The following is a 22,341-nucleotide window of genomic DNA, read 5'->3' as shown; positions in this document are numbered from 1 at the left end:
TCAGCCGCTCCTCATAAGGCCTGTGCTCCAGACCCTTCACCAGCTTCGTTGCCCTTCTCTGAACACGCTCCAGCACCTCAATGTCTTTCTTGTATTGAGGGGCCCAAACCTGGACACAGTATTCCAGGTGCGGCCTCACCAGCGCCAAGTACAGGGGTTCAATCACCTCCCTGCTCCTGCTGGCCACACTATTCCTGATACAAGCCAGGATGCTGTTGGCCTTCTTGGCCACCTGGGCACACTGCTGGCTCATGTTCAGCCGGCTGTCAACCAGCACCCCCAGGTCCTTTTCGGCCAGGCAGCTTTCCAGCCACTCCTCCCCAAGCCTGTAGCGTTGCATGGGGTTGTTGTGACCCAAGTGCAGGACCCGGCACTTGGCCTTGTTAAACCTCATACAGTTGGTCTTGGCCCATAGGTCCAGCCTGTCCAGGTCCCTCTGCAGGGCCATCCTACCCTCCAGCAGATCGATACTCCCACCCAGTTTGGTGTCATCTGCAAACTTACTGAGGGTGCACTCAATCCCCTCATCCAGATCATTGATAAAGATATTAAACAAGGCTGGCCCCAAAAGAGAGCCCTGGGGAACACCACTCGTGACCGGCCGCCAACTGGACTTAACTCCATTCACCACTACTCTCTGGGCTCGGCCACCCAACCAGTTTTTTACCCAGCGAAGACTACACCCGTCCAAGCCATGAGCTGCCAACTTCCCAAGGAGAATGCTATGGGAGATGGTGTCAAAGGCTTTGCTGAAGTCCAGGTAAATGACGTCCACAGCCTTTCTTTCATCCACCAGGCGGGTCACCAGGTCACAGGAGACCAGGGTGGTCAAGCAGGACCTGCCTTTCATGAACCCATGTTGGCTGGGCCTGATCCCCTGGTTGACCTGCACATGCCTGTTGAGCGCACTCAATATGAATTGCTCCATAATCTTTCCCGGCACCGAAGTCAGGCTGACAGGCCTGTAGTTCCCCAGGTCCTCCTTCCGGCCCTTCTTGTAGATGGGCGTCACAATTGATGCAACAGAAATTGCTCCATAGTACATATGCTTTTACTTTCATAAAGTATTGAGTAGCACATAGTTTTAACCCTCTGAATCTACCTCTGTATAATTTTTTTTGAAGTGTCATAAAACAATTTGCCACCTTTGCTGTAGTTCCCTAGAAGCTGATAATAAATGCAGAATGTATACTTACCCTGTAACCTTCAAGATCCCTCATTTGAATCTGTAGCAGAGAAAGATCTCTCAAGATTTGAAGATTGTCTTTGTCCCATTTCAGTGCATTTCTATAGCATTTGATAGCTTCGTCATACTTCTTGTCTGACCTCTGAAGAAGGCCATAGACATGCCAACCTGGAAAACTCTGTTAAGGATTCTACTGAATTTGAGCAGGGAGAAAACAGATCCAACATGTCAGTGACAGAACACTTGGTAAAAAGCTCTTAAGCTGTTTCATAAAGGGACAGTAACATTATTAGAATCATTACAATTCCTTTCCTCAGCTGTACAAAGAAACTGCTTGCAAACTGAAGACAGAGAACGGGTTGCCAGTTATATGTATAGGGTCCATATAATATCCTGTAAGCTGTACTTTTGCTTACTGGGGGAGGAAATCAAGTAATAGGATCTCCGAAAAGACTATCAGGCTTACTCAAACACATTTTTGAGTAAGGGCTTATATTAGACACCTGAAGTGCTTGCACTTCCTGCATTCGAAGTATATGACAAGTCCTTATCAATGTAATGGCAACTACTAATGTTTTTAAAGCAAACCATGTGCTTAAATGCCTAGTTCAGCCCACCACATGTTTAGAGTTGCAGCTTAATGATAAAAAAAAAAAAAATATACACTGCAAGCCAGAATAATATTTGAGCTAACTGTGACTGCAAGCATAGCTGCAAAGCATCTGCCCTTTGGACAGCTTAGACAAAATATTCTTATGTCTTGGAAACAAAATTTAAAATTCTGAACTTCCAGTTTGCAGCCTAATGGTACTAGCTTTTGTTGCAATTCTATAAATCAAGTAGTTGTAGAAATAAACCTTTTCCATTCATAAGTGAAAGCCCTACTTCAAAAAGGATACAGACATGACTCTTCAAGTCATTCCTCAGGCCTCTACGCACAAGTTCATAAGCTTCCTCTTTCTTCCCTAGACAGTTTAATGTTAGTCCTTTCATTGCCAAGGTTTCTAAAAGAAAAAAAAAAAAAAAAAATAAGTAGCAGTTATTCATTTTCATAAGTTTTTAAGCTTAATATAGCAATTGCAAATATAGTATAAAGGCAAATTTAGACTGTTATCAGCATCAAGATTTTTGCATTCTTTTTTCACATGGAAAACTATACTGGCAGATTATTCACTTAAGTATATCATACACAACTTTATGCATCATAAAGTTTATGTATTACTTCAAAAAGTGAAGCAGCATTTTATTTTAAAGGCACTAAAAACTGTCTGCTCCACAAATTCTTTGATGAGAGGTATTTTCTTACTGTAAAGGAGCATTATAACTACTCAAGTATTTATTCACAACACAGACTCCCACACATCCACCCATGTCAAACTAGTTAGCAAAGAAAAGAAAAAAAAATTTCTGGACAGTGGGAAGAAACTCTCAACTCAGTAGTAAGAACCAACTGAAAGTACAGCAAGGGACTACTTCTTTTACAATAAGACTATTCCTTCAGAAAAAGTAGCAGACCACAGAGCTGACAGACATACAGTGCTGAACAATATTCAATCTCTTCCTTTCGTCTTGCACTTCTATGTGAGTGAGTAACAATTTCCCCCGAAAGTGATTTAAGCAATGCATAGTTGTATTAGAAAACTTGCACCATACTACAATGAATATTAGACTTGCAGCATAAAGAATGGCAAGCTATGACTACTAACTACTGGTAAGACCAGTCTTTAAAATTACAAATCTTACCAACAATAAGTGCTTAACATGGTGCAGGTTTCTGGATGCTCTTACTACTTTATGGGCAAAAGGTTAACAATAAAGTGCTATAAATACTTATAAGACTTAAAAATTGTTACTCTATCCTAAAGTACGGGGAAAAAAAAGAGAGCACATGCCATTTGAAAACTTACCTCCATGTTCTGCAAACTTTGGATTAGAAAGGATCTGTTTACAGAACTTCAGCCCATTTCTATACTGCTTATGCTCGTAACACCTCTGTTGAAGAAGAACAGAGTACATTTATTTAAAAAAATTAGAGTGAAAGTATTTCTGCACCCCCAAAATTAAGCATCAGTGCTGCTAGAGCTTTTAGAAAATGTACTAATATTTTAATGAACTGTGTTTAGTGAGCTTCCTGTGATTGAAAATTCTTTCCATCACCAGAAAGAATAGTAGTATATGTTAGTAAGAACATGAATTTAAATGTATAACTGAAGACACATTATCATACAGCAATTCCTCAGATCAGATACCACAGGAAGCGTAAGTGCCTACAGAGATTCAACTTTCCTTTAACATAAAAGCAAACCTTATGTCATAACTTATCTTGGTAAGCATTAAACTCAGTTTGGCTCAGTTATCTTTCACAGAAACACCACGAGACAACCTCCAACAACCATACAGGCAGGAAAGAAAATGAAATAATTGGAACTTGGCTTAAACTATCTCTGAAAGCAACCTCTTATAATCAATTTGAATACTGCATGTATCTCATATACATACAAACCTTCAGAACGGGTATACACTATCTTGCCATACTGCAAATTAAAACATTCCTTTGCCGTTTTATTAAATCCAACTAACAATTTCCTTGTGTATGAGTCTCAATTAATTATGCAAGGTGACTGCAATGCAAAATGGCACACAGCATGAACTTCTAAAACCAGTTTCAGTATTTTACTTCTGTCAATCCACTCCCTGTGCTAATCATTAAATAGAAGCCAAAGAAGGAAGAAGTAAATGTTGTAAACACCAACTCACACACTTTAAGTCACTTAAGCAAATGCTAAGAATTTCTTAGGTTTCATTTTACTATAATACCAATGCCCCAACTTGAGTATAAGAGTAAAGAAACACATGTTGCTTGAGCACACACCCAAATCCTATGGTAACTAGCAAGTAATTCATAACAGGATCTCATTGACTCTAGTTGACCAGTTCTGGTGGCCGGATGGCTGACAGGAGTGTAACAGAGGGAAACGCCACCAACAAACTTCAAAGGTATAAAAAACCTGGTATACCACTAAGTGGATGTATTATTTTCTAGGTACTAATGTCATACAACTGAAATATCAAGACTACAGACCAAGAGGCATCACAAACCAAGGATCTTACTCCCTCTATCTTCTTGCCACCCTTTGGAGAAAGCGAATCATGGGAAAGGAAAGAGAAAGAGGTGGAGAAGATGCTCAGATAGAGCATCCAAAGCAAGATGGACTTAAAGAGGAATGTATCAACAAAACAATGATAGAATGGTTTGGATTGGAATGGATCTTCGAAGATCATCTAGTACAATGCCCCTGCCATTGGCAGGGACATCTTTCACTACATCAGGATGCTCAAAGCCCTGTCCAACCTTGACTTTGAACACTCCCAAAAGACAACTCCCTCTATCATTAAGGACAGGAAAAGTTAGCAGGGCAACCACCTAGCAAAGGAAGATTAATGGTTAGGCAAGGGGAAATCTGTATAGGCGTCTTTTTTTTTTAAAAAAAAAAAACTGACTGGTTATTATTTACACCTTTTAGTCATTACCTGCTTTCAAGCAGCTGGCTGAGTCACTTTAATCAGCCACCGGTCAGAGCTGACAGAGAACTTACAGGTGACAACACAACAGAATCAAGCCCCCTTTTTTTTTTTTAAATTGAAATAATCAGTCATAAAAGTTACCGCCCAGGCCTCCTCCCTGAAAGCAGAACTGCCATTTGCTCCCACCTAGGTAGGTGTGAAAGCAGCAAAACCTGTCACAAAAGTGGTGCAGCCACAGGAACTTAAGGCGGCGGCTCCAGTGTAACTAAGGCACTGTCACAAGCAGAAGGGGTACTTTGGGGTTTCACAATTTGCCTTTAAGTACAACTGCTCAGATGCTGGCTATGAACATGAACTCTTATCTCTAAACAGTTCCATTTTACATATTCTAACAACCAGTCTTTCACCTTGAAGTTTAAGGAAAGTCAGCCAAGATGGTATATATGCTAGAGACAGGAAATATTTGCACATAGATTTTTCTCAGAGTAATACAGAGCTTACGGTGCAAGGTACTTTATAACAGAGTAAACTCAAGGAGAATTGTAACAAATTCTCCCTTTAGGCTGCAGGGAGGAAAAATTTACAAGTTTATATCCACTTACGTCTACTGAAAGGTTCCCATCAACCCAGAGAACACTGGGTAGGACCAATAAATTATCAGGAACTGATCATGTGCATGTATCACCTGAAGTACCAAATGAAGAACTAGCCATAGCTGCGTATATCCCCCAGCGAAGTATCATAGGTCTCCGTTTTCAGGTGCTTCTAGATCAAGACAAGTTTGAGTGATTTCCTGTACACAATTTCTCCAACCTTTCAGGTTACTACTTTGAGCCTATTTCATTCTGTTAATGGAAGCATGTCAAACTGTGTCATTTTATGAGTTTCCTTATTCTATGCAGGTATTGTATGTACACGTATGTTTTCAGCACTGGAAGGAAGGGAAAAAATTAAATTGAGCTCATGTTTCATCCTTCTTCAGAAAAGAAGAGGAGATTGTTTCATCAAAGTGGGTCCAACAGCATCACTGAGATTCCACTACTTGAAGCCATCCAAAGGGGTTACGGACTAACAAGCTTAAACAAAGTTATTAATGAGAGAGAAGAAAGTCAGGAATGCAGCAGATGCCACCATGGCTGGTACAAACCTCAGTGAATCTGAAACAGAAACATGAAAGAAAAATCTTTTAAGAAAAAGGAGACAGTAAATATTGAAAAGGGGAAAGGAAGAACAAAAAGAGTAACACAAGGGAAGATGAGCATGAGTAATACACAGCCTGGGAGAGAAAATCCTTAAGGGAGTCAGTAGTTTCTGAGTAAGAGGAGAAAAAAGAACTAGTAATAAAGAAATAATTAAAAAAAAAAAAATCACAGAAGCAGGAATGGTGACATCTCAAGTATTCTTGGGACATAAAGATACAGGCTTGTTGGAAGCAGAAATGGTCTTCATCTGGGTAGTTTGTTTCCTCCCAGATGAACAGCTTGTCGCAGTCACTTCCAGGCCTCCGACCCTTACTTTGGGACAGCTGTTCTGCAAAAGTAACGTATTTCTCTGTTCCAGAGACCGCTAAAAGAGCACATTTACCTCCTCTAAGCTAAGCTCCTGCACATATACACTTCCAAAGCCAGCAGTCAGAACCTGCTTGTGATGCTTGACAGACAAGTGCTCCAGCTATGGTGTGTAACATCATGCAATGAGAAAATATAAAAGCTAAACTTCTAAAAAAGTACAGTTAAGGCTAATGCTTTAGAAGAAAATAATCTGACTCTCCATCAGCCCTGAATCTCTATTACACATTTGCTGCCCTTCAAAGCTTTTCCTTTAATAAGTTACCAGATGTTTTTAAGATATCTAACAAGCTCTTCTATACATGTTGTGGTCAGAATTACAGCCTACTCCAAACACACCAAAATTCTTTTTACACTCTTTAACTCATTTTCTATATTCATAGCAACGAAACAGCACCTGCTTTAATACAATTCTACAAAGAATTAATAAGATGAGGCAGACAGAGCATGACATCTTCAAAATCATGCAAGACCACAGCAGGTAGGAGAGAATTTGCATTTGCACTGCTCCCCCACCACTAAGTACTTATTCAGTGGATTTAATGCGTGGCAATTACTAGACAGACACTGGCAGTGAAATGGTAAGGAACAGAGCTAGCCCATATTCTCTAGAATCCCAAGTCTGAGGTGGAAGGAGTGGCTCATGTCCTGGTGTTCTGATCCCTAAACTGTATTAGGGCACCTGGGCAGAATCAGTGTTTGGCCAGCAGGTGTCTTACACATACACACGCTCAGCATGCCAAGCGTGAATGAATTCCTCTGCACTTCTTCCTTGATTGCTGCCATAAAGAAAGGTGGAAAGACTTCACTATTTACAGCTTACCTACATCTAGACAGCTGACTGCCAGATGGAGTTTGTTTCCACCTCGCCCCAGTTGTCCAGTTTTGAATCTTCCCTCCCCAGTGCATCTACTTTCTAAACCTTGTTATCAACCCTACAGTTAACGAGTAAGACTGACTTGGATTCCTAAGGAACTACTCCAGTTAGTTACCCACAAGGCTATATACAAGGGCCATGCTACTGATTATAGTTGCACTCCTAAGGATTGCTGACAATAGCACAGAGAAGATTTTTATCCAAAACTTAATTCAGCATTGTTTTCTTTATATATTGCATAAACAAATACATTTTCACAACTGCATTTGAGAAATTTTACAGCTCTAGGTTAGAAATGTATAGAAGCAGGCTCTCTAAGTGTTTGATACCCATAAGCAGGCAGCACACTCTGACATATTCCTTCCCTCTCAGACATTTTAATAGTCAAGTACATATGTTTCCAACTAAAAAGCAATGATAATAGTCAAGTGCAGCATTCTGACATGCAGGTATGTATCTCAGCACCAAATACACAGGACATGGCAGACCAGATTCTGCCATTACACATATTCACTTCCAGAAGTGCAAATCCTCTTTATCACAAAGCAGTCTTCATGTCCTACAACCATTTAATAACAAAAGTAAATAATGCAATAGCCATCCCACCTTAACCTTGCTATTTGTAAGACATTTATAATCACTGCACCACAGATTAAACTGTCCCATATGTACAGTAACATCAATAATTAACAAAAGCTCTAACTCAGTATAATGCCAGGAGTTACCACAGGTCTTACTAGAAGCTTCATAGCACAATGAATCTACACTACCACCAGGTATGACTCAACTCAACCTAAGCAAAGAATCACCTAGATCAAAACACAAAAAGCAGAAAACCACCTTTCTAGCAGGGGCACTTGATAAGGTGCTTACGTCCAATCTAGCTGATTCAAGAGCATTTTAAAACCACTTTGCAGTAGCAAAAAAAAAAAAAAAAAAAAAAAGTTTCGTGAGAATCCATCCAAGCTGGATTTTGCAGCTGATTTAACAGATGAGCAGCAGACCCAAAAGTGTCTCCTGAGCAAGCTGAAGATAGTCACAGGAGAACAATGTAAAGGAGAAGCTGCCTTTTGTCTTCTTACCTGGAAGCATGCAAAACTAGAGGTTTTTCCTTAAGAATAAGTACCAAAGCAAAAAAGGTACTGTCTGCTCCCCAAGCTCACAAATGGGAACACTGGGGTGCTATTGACTGCTTTCTTTTTATTCTTACTTGGACCAGCACAGCTGGTTATATGTAAGAGTGGGGTGAGAGTAAAAAGGATATAGCAGACCCAAGCGTGTAGGATGGGTTCACATTCCTAATAGTTATGCCCTTTGAACTGGAACAGTTACCAAAAAAAAAGAGTGTACAATTTCTATTAAAAAGACAGAATTTTGAAAAAAACAGCATGAAGAACTTTTAGCTGTTTTCTCTTCTAAGATCACGTGCTTTCCCAGGTCACGCTTTTAACTCCAACTTAATGCAAATTTTTTAAACTCCAATATCTGCAAATTAATTGAATTAAAACAAATGTAAACTCAAGAAATTTAAAAACAAACAAACAAAACCCAAAACAAAATACACCACCAAAAGCCCCACAGGAAATCACTTCTCACTGATGGTAACTCCATTAAAGCAACTATCCTGATTTAGTCAATGTTATGATGGACTAGCCAAAGGACATGATTTTTGGCACCGAGTACCAAAATTGGATTCAGCCCCAAGAGGCAGTGGAGATGCAAGCTTAACTTCTCATCGCTAGCCCACTGTACTCAGCCTTCTCTTCCTCAGCAGGTGACATAGCCTGTGTCATCATAAGAGGCAATATATTGCAGACTATTCCCCATCATATACAAGAGTTACCAGATAGGACAACTGATCTGCACATGGGCACAGGTAAATTTTTTACTTCTGCATCTGAAAGTCCCCAGGAGAAAGTACGATGGAGAATCATGCTGCTCTGCCAGAACAATACAGGGATTCGACACTCTGCTATCCGCTTCCCTGAGGGTTTGTGAGGCTTGAGCAGAACCAAGGTGGACAAAACCTTTCAATTACAGCAATGTGCTCCTTAGGGGACGCCGCAGTTTCTCCCAGTAGCAGCCACGAACACGTACACTTGCAGCATCACATAGCAATGCTGGCAACTACAATGCCGTTAAGACCTTTGGCAGCAGAAAGTGTTAGCATACTTGGCCTTAGCATTAGCTAAGGTGTGCACTTACAATGCATGATATGCATGTCTGCCACTCAGATGCTATCTATTTCTTCCAGCACAGTTCAGATGCAGCAACTTAAAAGACAGTGAGTCCAGGCACTGCACAGCTCAAGGCTATTTTCCAGCACAGTTACTCTGTCTACAGCTAGACTAGATCAGGTCAAGTCACTAAGGTGCACTAATTCAAGCTAAATGTAGTAAAGAAGATTCTGAAAGCTGGAAGCATTAGGAGCAACTACTCACCACGAATTAGTGGGTCTTTTGAGCACTAACCATATCAAACAGCTCAACAGCTCTAGGCAAAAGCTTCTACCACACTGACTCAGCTGCATGACAAATACAAGATGTATAAACCCAACAACTGAAAAAAACCACACAAACCTTACAGACATGTTAATGCTGAAAAACTCTGGGGCAAACCTGCATAATTTTTTGCTGTCAAATTGAAACCAATCATCCTCTTCCATTGCTCTGTGGTGTTAATAAACAGAACTGTTCTGTATAAGAAACAGGTTCAGCAGTTGCCTCATTTAAGGGGACTAAGAAATCCTCCTCCTGCACAGCTTGCCTTACTTTTTGGAAGTGGCCCATACCTTCATAACTAGCATTGCTTGGTAGAATATAACCAGAAGAACAGAACAAGTTCAAAGTGAAATTAGTTAGGAAGAAGGTAAGAAATAGGTGTACCTTTTCATTTAATACTGAGGCAGGAAAAACAATCTATGCTATGTCTATGCTTTTGAATTGGCCTCATTCCTGTATTTGACAAAAATCTGTCTGGAAACAGCTGCTGACAAATAGTTAACAGCTCTTCTAGAAGTAAAACTAGAAATCGTCACTCACTGGAGCAAGACTCTTGCTGAAAAATCCGTTATTCAACATCAGTTCTGTTGGCCACTACTTCTTTCTTTAATCTCTCCTTCTTGGGGAGAATTACCATGAATTTGGCCATGTCAACTAAGATCAGCTGACTTCTGGCCATTACCCTGGAACCCCTATGTTCAGGCTTCACCTCTGAATTTAGCATGAAACTGACTGTACCTCCCAAAAGATACACAGTATGGATAAAACATATGTGGTTTTTAATGATCATCTGAAACAACTAAGTAAATCAATTAAAATTCCAAGGTATGGCATGAAAAGGACTAAAGGAGCCCACACAATAGGTTGTTCTGGATTTAAATGGACATTTCAACTCAGCTGTATCTCACAATGTAGCCCAAGACACATGATGAGGCTACTGACGTTTTCTACCCATGTCCAAAGTACTCTTCACCCTTAGCTCTGAGGTATGTGAGACGTTGTCTTGTAGCATTGAGCCATTGCGAAATAGTCAAATGTGGTTAGTGAGATAAGAAAGGTTGCTCTTCAACATTACAAGGTTTGCTAACTTGATTGTGTAGTATCACAGAAGCAAACAGAAATCCTTGTAACAATCCTCACTGACCTCAGTTTTAAGGGTGGCGACGAATAATTGTTCGTTTTCTCTAAATCCCCCATCCGCAAAATCAGACAAAACTCCTTATCATCACTCTTGTTGCATTGACACAGTACTGCTGTGGACAGGAGATTTTAACTTGAGATGCCCAGAAAGTGCGATCAGCAAAAATTCATTAAGAATACCTTTGAAAAACAGGAATAAACACAACCTGATCAAATTCTAACCCAAATAAAGGGCAGTACCATATAAGCTGGATCAAGTCCATTGCCCCAAATGAGATTAGTTTCAGATCCGTTACAAAAACCACTGGGGGTTCAGCTAAGAGTATCAGTAGTCACAACAACATAAGACCAACTATGATCTTACAATTGCGAGGAAATTAGAATGCTTTTCTATTAATAAAGTCTTCTATTTTCATAACTGAAACAGGTAAGGAACAAAATTATGCTGCTCCTCAGAAATTTACAGCAGGAATCCTGTTTCTACAATTTCCGACAGCCTCAATGACAATGAATGGCCTAATCTGGTGAACAGGCTTTAGTAACAGTAGCATTACTCAAGTGATTCCTTAATGGTATAATGGTATCCTTGAGTTTCAAACAGTAGTGAATTGCTTTAGCAAGTTTGAGAAATATTTCTGAAAAACAATAACAGCCACTCTGCTTAAAGCGGCAGGTCTGTTCTTTACTTCCATTCCAATGTTTCAACCAAAACATATTTTTTCCTACTACTTCTGGAAAAGCCAAGCAGGGTATTCCTTTTGGCAAAGGAAAAACAAGTGATTGACATCTCAACAGCCAAGATATTGGAAAAGCCTGGTTAGCAATTCCATGTTTCCGATGAGATAGTATGTGGTGACACTCCAGTGGTGAGCATACTTGATTACTGTACAGTCATGCAAATGCAACGATGATTGTGTACAAAATGTGCTAATTTATTTGGTTACTGATAAAAGTGAAATTCTGGAAATCGGTCTTCAATCTTGAATCAAGATCACTTAAGCGGAGATTTCCAAGTCTGCCACCTCAGCAACCTTAAAGTCAGCACCTGAACTTCTATGAGACAGAACATTATTTTTAAAGGACTGTTGCTGGTACAAGTATTAGTGAAGAAGCAGCACAGGTCCGTCTAGTTTGAAAGTGGAGGGACAGGGAGCAGATTCTGGAATGAAGAAACAGGAAGATGGCCCAGCAGGAGGGACTTGGCATATTTACAGCAGAGCCATTGAGGAGACGCTGTTCAACAGGCTTTTTTATCATTAGGAAGTTCCTATATCTTTCAGTAGAACACTTGTCAAAGCCAGCATGGAAAGGAAGAAGACCAGCTCAAAGATAAATACCCTCAAGAACAGCAGCGTTACTGTAGAAATGACCAACTAAAGGTGAAATTCAAACCCTGCTCTCTTGCAGCAGACACCTTGGTTATTGCAATGTCCCACTGGAGGACACAGGTTCTGGCCATGCCTCATCAAGCCTACCTAGCACATAAGGTAACTGATACAGAGACGAAAGATGTATGGCTCTCCAGGCATCATAAAGACCACAGATAATCAACAGTCCCAAACAAACTGAGAAACTCTGGTCCGCATGCAATGTAATAGGCACAAACCCAGATCAGCAGGGCATCTTGCTTCTTCAGTGTGCTACTTCCACAGTATGCACTAGAGTTACAAATCAGTAAAACTATTTAAACAAGGCCTGAACACACTTAGTTCCTCACTTGAATTGTTTGTTTGCATCACAAAATACAACGATGTTTCACTCCTTAAATACTTGGACTTTTTTCTCCCTGCTCAAACCGTATTCAACTAGAAGCTAAGACCACTAGCTGTGGCTGGTGAGAAGTATTTGCACCACCTTACTCTGCCAGAACATCATGACTCCAAGAACTTTATCCTCTGCTGCTTAAAGGAACTGAAAAGCTCTTCCACATAATATATGGCACCTCTAATAGCTTTGTATTTAATATTTCTTCAACACATTTTCAATACATTTAACTTCTACATGCAAACAAAAGTTAATTGAATATTGTCTTCGGGATTTGTGAAATAAAACCAAACATATTTGATGAATTGTACCTGACCAGATACAGTGGCTGAATAATTTGGCAAAATGCCAGGAACATTCATTAGCTATATTTAACAGAAAAATCAGTCAATCCTACTTCCTACAAGTACTAGTTTTATACTTGCTAGTAAGAGGGGGAAAAAAATGGAGTAAACTGCTTTTTCCATTACTTCAGAGTGCATCCAGCCTTCTGGGTACTAAAAAGCCAACTTCTCCATTCCTTTGACTCCTGTGTTTGCTATTCTACCCTTTCCTCTGCCTCCACCTGAATTCTTCTTGAGCAGCTCTGGGCTGCTCAGAGATTATGTGTGTCCACAAGACTGATACGGACTCAATTTATTTTAAATGTTCGAATAAGTCAAAACAAAAAGAGAAAAATGTGGAGATCCACCTTTCCTCAGAACCTTTGAGCTGAAGAACAGGAGTATCTACCTAACAGGGTTAATGGCAAACAGTTAAAACTGTAAGAACAATATAAGCTAGAAACTTTCTTTCTAATGGAAGTGCAAATTTAAGCAGAATGGTGATCGATAATCCTGTGGGTGTTTTTTTTATTCAATCATGCAGATTCCTTTCCCTTTGTACTACAGACACACTAAACTGTAAAATGCCTTTCAAATGGAAAAATGTTTCTATTAGAACCTCCACATACCTGTAAAGTGACTAGAAGATGTTAGTCTAGTTAGTGTGTTGCAACATGCAAAGGCAAAGTGCACACGCTTCTGAACTCAGAATTTGTCAGTTAAGTGGAAATGCCGGCTTGCGAGCAAATCCATAGCAAAGGAAATCTACTGATCATGTAAGATGTTCGCTACAAAACAAACAAACAAAAAACAAACTCTGAAAGCTAATTATTGCCTTTTGCTATGGAAAGCTGGGCAGCTTGGTGTAGTTTTCGCAAGACCTTAACATCTAATGTTTGTGTTACAGGCATACTTCTTAAAAGCGGTGAAGAAATGAGGCCTCAGGAATGTAAAACACACACAAAATCCGTTCGCTTTTTTTCATTTTATGCTTCACTTACAAAAATACAAGGCTGTCACATACTTAACTCCTGTGTTTACCACCTCCATGAAAATCAGAACGTGAATGATTTTATATTTCTGTAAACAGCCTGTGTACCAGTAATTATCTATTTGAAGGGTAATGCATCCCTTCAATACCACTTGGGCTGGTTCCCAAAGCATCTGCCGGAAAAAAGTCTCATCCAGGCGTGCTCAACAGAACAACTCCCAGGCCAGGAGACAGCATGTGCCGACCCAGGGCCAGACAATCAGACCACCCTGTTAGCTGTCCGGGGGCTCAGATGTCCCGTCGGAGAGCCAGCTGCCCAGACAGACTGAAGCTCCTCTTAGAACCACTGAATATCTCAAGTTGGGAGGGACCGATAAGGATCTTCCGAGTCCAACTCCCTGTTCCTTGCAGGACTACCTAAACTAAACCATATGATTAAGAGCATCGTCCAGACGCTCCTTGAACTCTGACAGGCTTGGTGCCATGACCATTTCCCTGGGAAGCCTGTTCCAGTGACCTGCTGTTGAGCCACCCATGGACCAAAGGAAGAGGCAGCAGAGGATACGGCATAATGAAGGGTTACAGTCTCCTGAAAAGAAGGTGTAGACAGGAGAGGCTGCAGGAACAGAGAGGTGGAGTGAAGGCACAGCAATAGGGAAGTAATGCTTCTTTGGACTTGCATTGATAAATGAGACTTTCTAAAAGATATTTCACTAATTCAAGTCAAACACGTAATCAAAACTTCATAAAGCAGGGTCATTATCCATAACAAGGAAGAGAAGCAGCTCATTAGCCAAATTTTCAGTGTGATAAAAACCGACTTCAAGCCTTTTCTATTCACCATGCATTACAAAAACAACTAATCACGGGGCAGTCTTAATACTAGACTACATGTTACAGGCTCATCCCTGCAAGACAAAGGAAGACACCAAAATGCCAGAATAACTTTTAGCCTAGCCAGTACCCGAAACTCTTGTATTTTTATGAAAGATTTTCAGTTATAAAAAGGACAAAATTAAAATTGCTTCAGTCTACAGAAATCTGCTTGGACTGGAGCACACACCTTTCTCTTTTCTGACCTGAATCAAATTGCAAAGCTTTATGCAACTCACATGTGCTGAGCCAGCATTTTCTCCAAAGAAACTCTTATTCTTCCCTTGTTCCTGCCCTCCACACAAATACTCAGACAGCCATGCACTAAGCCCAGGAAAAAAGAAAAAAATAACAAACGAACAACAACAACAACAAAAAAAAAAAAACCCAAACCAAAAACCAAAAGTCAGTTTTAAACACAGACAGGCTCCTTGATTCAGTTTGTCTTGTAACCACACAAGCCATCCTCAATGCAAAGGAAGATGTGAGTGAGCAACAAGGCTACTACTTTCCCAGCTCATAACACATCAAAAATTACACACTGAGAACAAGGCCATCCCAACTCCCAAGCAGGACTGAATCTTTCAAAGTAGAAATAAGCTTTACAGTTCATTGTATCTACTTTCTAACCCTAACTGAAGCCGCATGTCTCATGATGAGATGCCAGTACATAAGCATTTCTAGTTCTACGGATTTATTTCATTTTCACAAAATATTCCGAAAAAAGAAGTGACAGAAGATTACACACATTCCTCCCCCCTCAAGTTTACAGAGCCGTGAGAGTGCTGTTACTGCAAGAGGACTACAGTACTCATCTTACTTGATCTCTGGAAGGATCCAAAATAGTAGTCTAGGCCTCTCTGAAAGAAGACATAAGATTTTTAGACAAAACTGTCTTTTTTGAGAGAAAATAATATAGTGCTTGAACCAGATAACAGAATCTTCTAAATAAATCCCCTGAAGTTGCTCATTAGCGCAATTCTGTCATTTCCAATTCACCCCAAGTCCTTAGAAACACCAGGTTCCTGCAACACCGCATCAAAACTGAAACAAGTTCCTCAAGATGTAACTGAAGTGTGCGCACATCGGTGGTATTTGGATTCTACGCTATCTTAATCTCAATTCTAAAAAACAGGTTTATTGCTTAAATTCCACTGCAGCTTCTTTCACCCATATGCCGGTTGCCGCCCAGCAAAACCGACTGTCGAGCTTTAACAAGAGTTAGCTGTAAGTTAAACTTTGGAAAGACTTCAAAACCTTCATCCTTCTCCACTTCCTCCTTTGAAAGCCATCTTCCCACCGACCAAGCAATCTGGTTACTCTCTACGGCAAAAAACTGAGTTGTTTAAAAAAAATAAAAAAAGGAAAGAAAGGCAAGGGAGAACGGTTCAGCAGAGCGGCTGCGGAGAGCAAGCCCGTGAATGAAGCGGCCACGGTTTTGGCGGAGCCGGCGGAGCGCCTGGCCGCGGCCAGCGCTGGGCCACGGGGCAGCCCCTCGGGCCCGGCCGCGGGCTCGGGTGGGCGAGCGGGGAGGCACGGCTGCCCCCGCCGCTCCTCCGGCCCCGCCGGCGGGACGGGGCGCGGCTGACAGGCGCCCCTCGGCCCGGCCTGCCCCGGCAGGAAGGAGCCGGCGGCCGCGGCACCGCGAGGGCCGGGGCGGTGGCGCCGGGGCTCCGCTCCCCGCCAGCCCGGGGAAGGAGCTGGGGCAGGGGCCGCCGCCACCCCCCCCCCCCGCCGAGGCCCAGCCCGGGCCTCCCGCCCCGCCACTCACCAGGATGCGCTTGAAGAGCGCGTTCTCCTTGGGCGGCAGGCTCACCGACGGCATCCTCCCCGCCGCTCCCGCTCCCGCCGCTGGCTCCGGCGCCGCCGAGGGGCTCCGGGGAGGGGGGTGGGCGGGCGGGCTGCGTCCCGTCCCCGCTGCTCGGTCGCCGCTGCCGGGAGCCTCCTCGCCGGAGCCTAGCTGCTACCGCCGCCGCCGCCTCCCCGCCCCCCCCCCCCCCCGCCCTCAAACCACCGCGCTCTCGCCGGCCGCGGGCCCGGCCCTTCCCGGCCGCCCCTCTGCGCGCCGGGCTGCCCCGCGCCGCGCCGAGCCCCGGGCGGCGGCTCACGTGGTAACTGAGCAGGCCGGAGAGAGGCGCCGCCAAAATGGCCACCGCCGAGGGCTTCCCCAGCCGGGTCACGGCGCCCCGCGCGCATGCGCCGCGACCCCGCGCCGCCGTCGGCCCCGCCCCTCGCCCCCGCCCGCTGCGCCGGGCCCCGCCGGGCCGCGCTGGGAGGGGCGCCCCGGCCCGCCCGCTGAGTCGGGGCCCGGCCTCCCCCGGCGGAGGAGGAGGCCCTGCCCGCCCCTCCCCGCCGCCGGGTGCTTGTACGTCGGGCTGTCGCCGGCGCAGCGCCGCCACCGAGTAGCCCGCAGGGGCGCGGCGCCCTCTTGGCCCGCGTGGGCCGAAGGACGAAGGGGCGGGCGGCGCCTAGCCCGGCCTCGCGGAGCCGGTTCCGGGCGCGGAGGGGACGGGCAGCCCCGCTGCCGCTGCCGGCGGGGCGGGTGGCGCCGCTCCGTACCGTCAGCAAACGCGGGGGGAGGCGGGGGCTGCGCGGCGGGGGCCCGGCCCGCCGGGCCTCGTGCCGGGGAGCGCGTCCGCGCGCGGCGCCCCGGTGGGGGGGGGGGGGGGGGGGAGGCGGGGGGGGGGAGGCGGGGCGGGGCCGCGCGCCCCGCCCCTGTGGGCGGAGCCGCGCCGGGAGGACAAGATGGCGGCGGCGCTGAGGGCGGCCCAGCGCCTGCGGCTGTTGGCGGCGCCGCCGAGCCTCGGTGAGCAGCGGAGCGGGGCCCGGCTCGCCGTGGCTCGGGGTAGCGGCGAGCCCGGTGTGGTTTAGGCGAGCGGGAGTCCTGTGTCCTCTGCCCCCGGAGCGCTGCGCGTTGGCGGGCCGCGGCCGTGCCCCGGGCCTGTCCGCTGGCCCGAGCGCCGTGGGAGCTCGGCGGCGTCACGGTTAGCCGGAGCGCTCCGCGAGTTAAAGCAAGCTGCGGTGGCAGCTTCCCTCTTTTTGTAAATCCAAACCGATCAGCCATATACTATTTTTTTTTTATATATTAAGTTGGTGCAGTTTGCAGGCCGGGGCGAGGGCCCGCTGCTGCTGGCAAGGCCGCGCCGGGGGTGCCCTCGGTGGGGCGGGTGGGGAAGGGCAGGGCAGGGCAGGGAGCGGAGCTCTGCGGGGGACAGCAAGAGGCGGCGCAAGCAGCGGTGCGGTGGGGGTGGGTTTTGTGGCCGGAGGAAAGGGCGGAAAGGCTCTGCTTTGAACTCTTGGCAGTGCCCCGTCCCCCCTCCTTCGGATCGGGGGGGGGGGTGCACGCTGCGGTATGTCTGCAATGGGTGAGCTGCAGCAGTGTTATGGGGACCACTTACGCATGATAATTGCGTTTGTTTGAGGTTTTTTTCCCCACGATTGCATGAGTGTCAGTAATTCTCTTGGTAGTCTAAACCTGAGAAACGTTAACACGTTTGTAATCTTCTGCCTTTTTAGCTTTTACTCGTTCTGCATTTGTTGCAAAAAGACGTAACTATGACCAGCCAAACTGGTTCGGAGTTGGTTTGGCTTTTAGCACCAGTGCTGCCTTGTGGGCTCTTGTAAGTGTTTTAATTTGGTTTTGTTGAACTTAACTATTCTCAAACTGTGACTACAACGTGCTTAGTTGATTGGGGTAATGCATGGTCATAGCAGGTGTCAAGACTGAAGCATGGTATGTTGATCAGTTACGTTTTCCCAAATCTATGCTGCGCTTTTCTTTATAAAAATGAAACAACTTATTAAGCTTCTTTCTATTGCAAACTTAAATCAGCCACAACAGAAGAATTAATTCTTCAGGCCTCTTGGGTTAAGGCTTTAACATTTTCCCCAATGGATCTTAAAAAAAAAAAAAAAACACCCCAAAAAACTGGGAATATGCCTAAATAATGTTGCATTTATCAGACTACTAATGCATTCTCATTTTTCAGCTGTAGGGAATTGATTCAGACCCCCTTTTCCTGAGCAAAATGCAGATGTAAGACATTCCTTGTTTTGGAAAACTCACAGGCTCGATGTTGATATAGCAGGCAGGGTCTAGAAGCTCTCACGAAGAAATGTGCAGGATAAGCACTCTCATGATGACAACACTTTTCAGGGTGGTGTGGATTCCCTTTGGGCTTTTCCCATTTTTGGGGTGATGGTGGATTGATTGACAGTAGGAACCTCGCCCCTTCAATCAGCCAGCAGAAAATGTTTGAGAAAGGTGTGGGAAAAAATGCCTCGCTGGACAATTGATAATTTACTCTGTATTGTCCCAGTTACGTATCGGTTTGCATTCTGATGATAGGAATTTCATATGCTGTAGAAATCTCTTTGTTCTCTGGCTCCAGCTGTGCATTGTATAGCCATTTATCATATACTGCTATTTTATAGCTTGTCAAGCAGCATAATGAAGATGTAATGGAATATGAAAGAAGAAAAGAAGAGAGACAACATAAGTGTACAGGATGTTCATAGTAAGTATGTACATACAGATGTTTTTTAGCTGAACACAAATTCTGCAGATCTTTGACTTCTGTTAGCAGTCAAGATACTGGACTGACTTACCTTCTTCCCTTATTATTTTCCTTAATACTTTACATCTTGGCTTTTGCTATTCTTCTAACTTGTTCCCAGTTTTAAAGCGATAAGGTGAGTGATGTATATTTTCATGTATTCATTTGTGTGCATATTTGCTGCCAGCTTTCCGTCTTGGACATGCAAACTTTTGGAAAATAACACATCTCTTGGAGTGTCTATAACAAATTTGGGTCGCAAAGAGCATGCCTTACAAGTGCTTTAGTGGCAGGGAGTTCAAGGTCACTAAAAATAGCTTATATTTGACTCTTTTTTTTTTTATTATTTTAACAGGTCTACAGTGGGAAACTTTTTTTTCTCAGTTTCACTTGTATTTTACACATAAGAATGGCATAAAGTCAATGCCCATAGATTTGCATTATAGTGCAAGTTGGATGTGGTTGTTGTCCTCTTCAGTGTAAAAAATGATAATTGTGTTTCTGCCAGCTAAAAATTCTGTTGGGGATTATGGCCTCAGAGCAATTAGTATGCCACTTGAAAGAATTACTTAAACTAGGTGTAGAAAAACTTGTAGTGCTGTGGTTATTTTTCCCATAAATATTCTTCTCCAGCTAAAAATACAGTATGTTGTGAGATGTTTCTAATAGTATTCACTGTACCTATTTTCCTTGTTGCTGAGACTTCTTTTTTCCCCTCTTTTTGTAGGTTGATGGTATACTCTGTAATAATTAACATGATGACCAGTTGACCTACAAATAAACGAGCACAGCAGAAGGACAAAGTATCTAAATACTTACATATTCATACATTTCATGTGCAGAATTACAAAATAAATTATAAAGTCTGGAAGAAACCTATGAAGACTTTTCTTGCTGTTTATATTGCATTCTACTGGTCTTGAAATTGTTTTATGTGGCATTTGTGTTTCATAGGTTTATCAATGCTATTTTCAAAACTGTCTTTATTGTTTTGGAAGGTGTATTACAAAATTGGACATCAGTTCAGAGAAAGTTCAGCAAATATTCCAGAAGTTAAGTGTGCCCTTGCCCTGCCATCATTTTCATTGCTAAACTTATAAGTGATAAGCAAACATAAGAATGGGATTTATGGGAAACCTAATAAAACTAATCTGTACAAATGCCGAAATGTGCATCTGCTACTTCACACATCAAAGAAGCAGCTTTCGACTCAGTCTTGACTGGGTAGACTTTCAAGCTTGCACTAGTGACTTAGAGATGCCATAATTAAAGTTACACATCTGTTTGCCAGCTTGATCTAGTTCCTTGAGCGCTGTAGTTCTTCAGTCCTTTGTGGTCTGGATTGATTCCCACCTCCCCAGCAGAAATGAAGCTTTGTCAGAGACAACAACAGTCAGAGGTGGCCAATCTTTAAATCCTGTGTGGGTCTCTGTTGTTTTTCCTTGCCAGGAAGTTTGCTTTGCTTTTGCCACTGCATGCAAAGTTGAAATGTATTCTGTGTTTTCAGAAAGGGAGGATGAAAGGTTATAGTCTTGAATAGTGGAAACTGTTTAACTGACCTGCAGCTCGTTAGTCTGTCCCTTCCTCAGTGGCTATTACAGAGGTTCTCTGGGGCACAGCTGCTGTGCTGTCTGGCAGCCCTCTGAGGCTTGCCGTGGATGGAGCCATACCCTGCTATTCCCCAAGGATCTGTTCCTTGGCAGCGCAGTAGTTGGCAGCTGAGGGGACAGTGCCGGTTCTGCGTTGTTAGGGCAGCAGAGGGGGAGCGTGTGCGGTGCCTTACCCGGGGCTCGTGTGGCTGTCACGGAGGAGACGCTGGCCTTCCCCCGTCTGCATTTTTGGAATTGCTCGCTGCCTGAAAGGTGCCCGCAACCTCAGCGCGGAGGCTGCACGGCCCATGTCGGTCTCGAAGGTGAGCGCTGCCTTCCCGACGCTTGTGCCTTCACCTCCTCTTTGGGCATCAAGGTCAGTCAAGGACAAAGGGCGGAAAACGTCAAAGCTATGTATAGAGAAGGGACGAGTAACTTGACGCTTTGACGTTCCCTCGACGAGTATTTGATGCCATATTCTGCCGATCGTCAGGAGCTGTGATGAGGAAAACTGCCTAACGATGTGGGGAGGGGAAGGACAGCTGCACAGCTCTGAGCCTGAGGCGCCCATGACTTCAGCAGCTGGCATGGTCCCTGTCCTGGTTTCGGCTGGGATAGAGTTAATTTTCTTCCTAGTAGCAGGCGTAGTGCTGTGGTTTGGATTTAGTAGGAGAAGAATGTTGGTAACACGCTGATGTTTTTAGTTGTTGCTGAGTACTGCTTATGCTAGTCAAGGACTTTTTCAGCTTCCCATGCTCTGCCAGGCGCACAAGAAACTGGGAGGGGGCACAGCCAGAATAGTTGATCCAAACTGACCAGAGGGCTATTCACCATCTCATTTATGGGTTCTTCCTCCTCTGGTTCTCGTGATGGCCCTGGTTCATCTTCATCCCTTACTAAACGAACTGATTTCCTCGTGTATTTTTTCAGTATTTTCAGTATATAAACTGGGGGGGGGGGTGGCCAGGGAGCAGCGATAGCTGCTTGGGAACTGGCTGGGTATCGGTTGGCAGGTGGTGAGCAATTGCATTGTGCATCACTTGCTTTGTATATCATTATTATTATTATTATCATTATTATACTGTTACTATTAGCATTACTATTTTACTTTATTTCAATTATTAAACTGTTCTTGTCTCAACCCAGGAGTGTTTCTCACTCTTACTCCTCCGATTCTCTCCCCCATCCCATCGGGGCAGGGGGAGTGAGCAAGCGGCTGCGTGGTGCTGAGCTGCTGGCTGGGGCTAACCCACGACAGTCCCAAAGCCGTGATTTACCTCCTCCGGCGCCGTACGACCGCGCTCGAGCTCCTTCCTCCGAGCGCGTAACCTGCGCGCCCCGTGCCGTGCATTGAGTTGATTTCTCCAGGTCTCTTGCCAGGAATCGCTGGCGAAGGAACGCTCTCGGAGACCTTTAGCAAAGCAGCAGTGCGTGCCTCGCCACCTTGC

At 44.2% G+C, this 22,341-nt stretch overlaps 2 protein-coding genes across 5 annotated transcripts in view; one reads left to right on the top strand and one right to left on the bottom strand.

Annotated features, from left to right (window-relative positions):
• Positions 1-16,573, bottom strand: part of NAA15 (N-alpha-acetyltransferase 15, NatA auxiliary subunit) — a 41,589-nt gene extending 25,016 nt beyond the window's left edge. For all 3 annotated transcript variants that reach the window (XM_075708755.1, XM_075708757.1, XM_075708758.1), the window contains exons 1-4: positions 16,520-16,573; positions 3,094-3,178; positions 2,086-2,190; positions 1,197-1,354 (exon numbers count right to left, since the gene is read on the bottom strand). In XM_075708755.1, coding sequence (XP_075564870.1) covers positions 1,197-1,354; positions 2,086-2,190; positions 3,094-3,178; positions 16,520-16,573 — 402 coding nt within the window. The remainder of the gene's footprint in view (positions 1-1,196; positions 1,355-2,085; positions 2,191-3,093; positions 3,179-16,519) is intronic.
• A 920-nt stretch (positions 16,574-17,493) lies between these two features.
• NDUFC1 (NADH:ubiquinone oxidoreductase subunit C1) lies at positions 17,494-20,183 on the top strand. 2 transcript variants are annotated; one of them, XM_075708949.1, is made up of 4 exons: positions 17,494-17,554; positions 18,265-18,368; positions 19,183-19,269; positions 20,032-20,183. In XM_075708949.1, exons 1-3 carry the CDS (start codon positions 17,494-17,496, stop codon positions 19,264-19,266), a joined length of 249 nt encoding a protein of 82 aa, XP_075565064.1. In that variant the 3' UTR covers positions 19,267-19,269; positions 20,032-20,183. The 2 variants fall into 2 exon arrangements, 1 of the variants encoding a protein (XP_075565064.1); XR_012830999.1 differs by lacking the exons at positions 17,494-17,554; positions 18,265-18,368 and having other exon boundaries at positions 19,233-19,265.
• The last annotated feature ends 2,158 nt before the right edge of the window (positions 20,184-22,341 follow it).

The sequence above is a fragment of the Pelecanus crispus genome, chromosome 4 (genome assembly GCF_030463565.1).
Source record: "Pelecanus crispus isolate bPelCri1 chromosome 4, bPelCri1.pri, whole genome shotgun sequence".
Lineage (NCBI taxonomy): Eukaryota > Metazoa > Chordata > Aves > Pelecaniformes > Pelecanidae > Pelecanus > Pelecanus crispus.
Note: the sequence above shows the minus strand (reverse complement) of the source record. Positions and strands in the feature narration are given on the sequence as shown.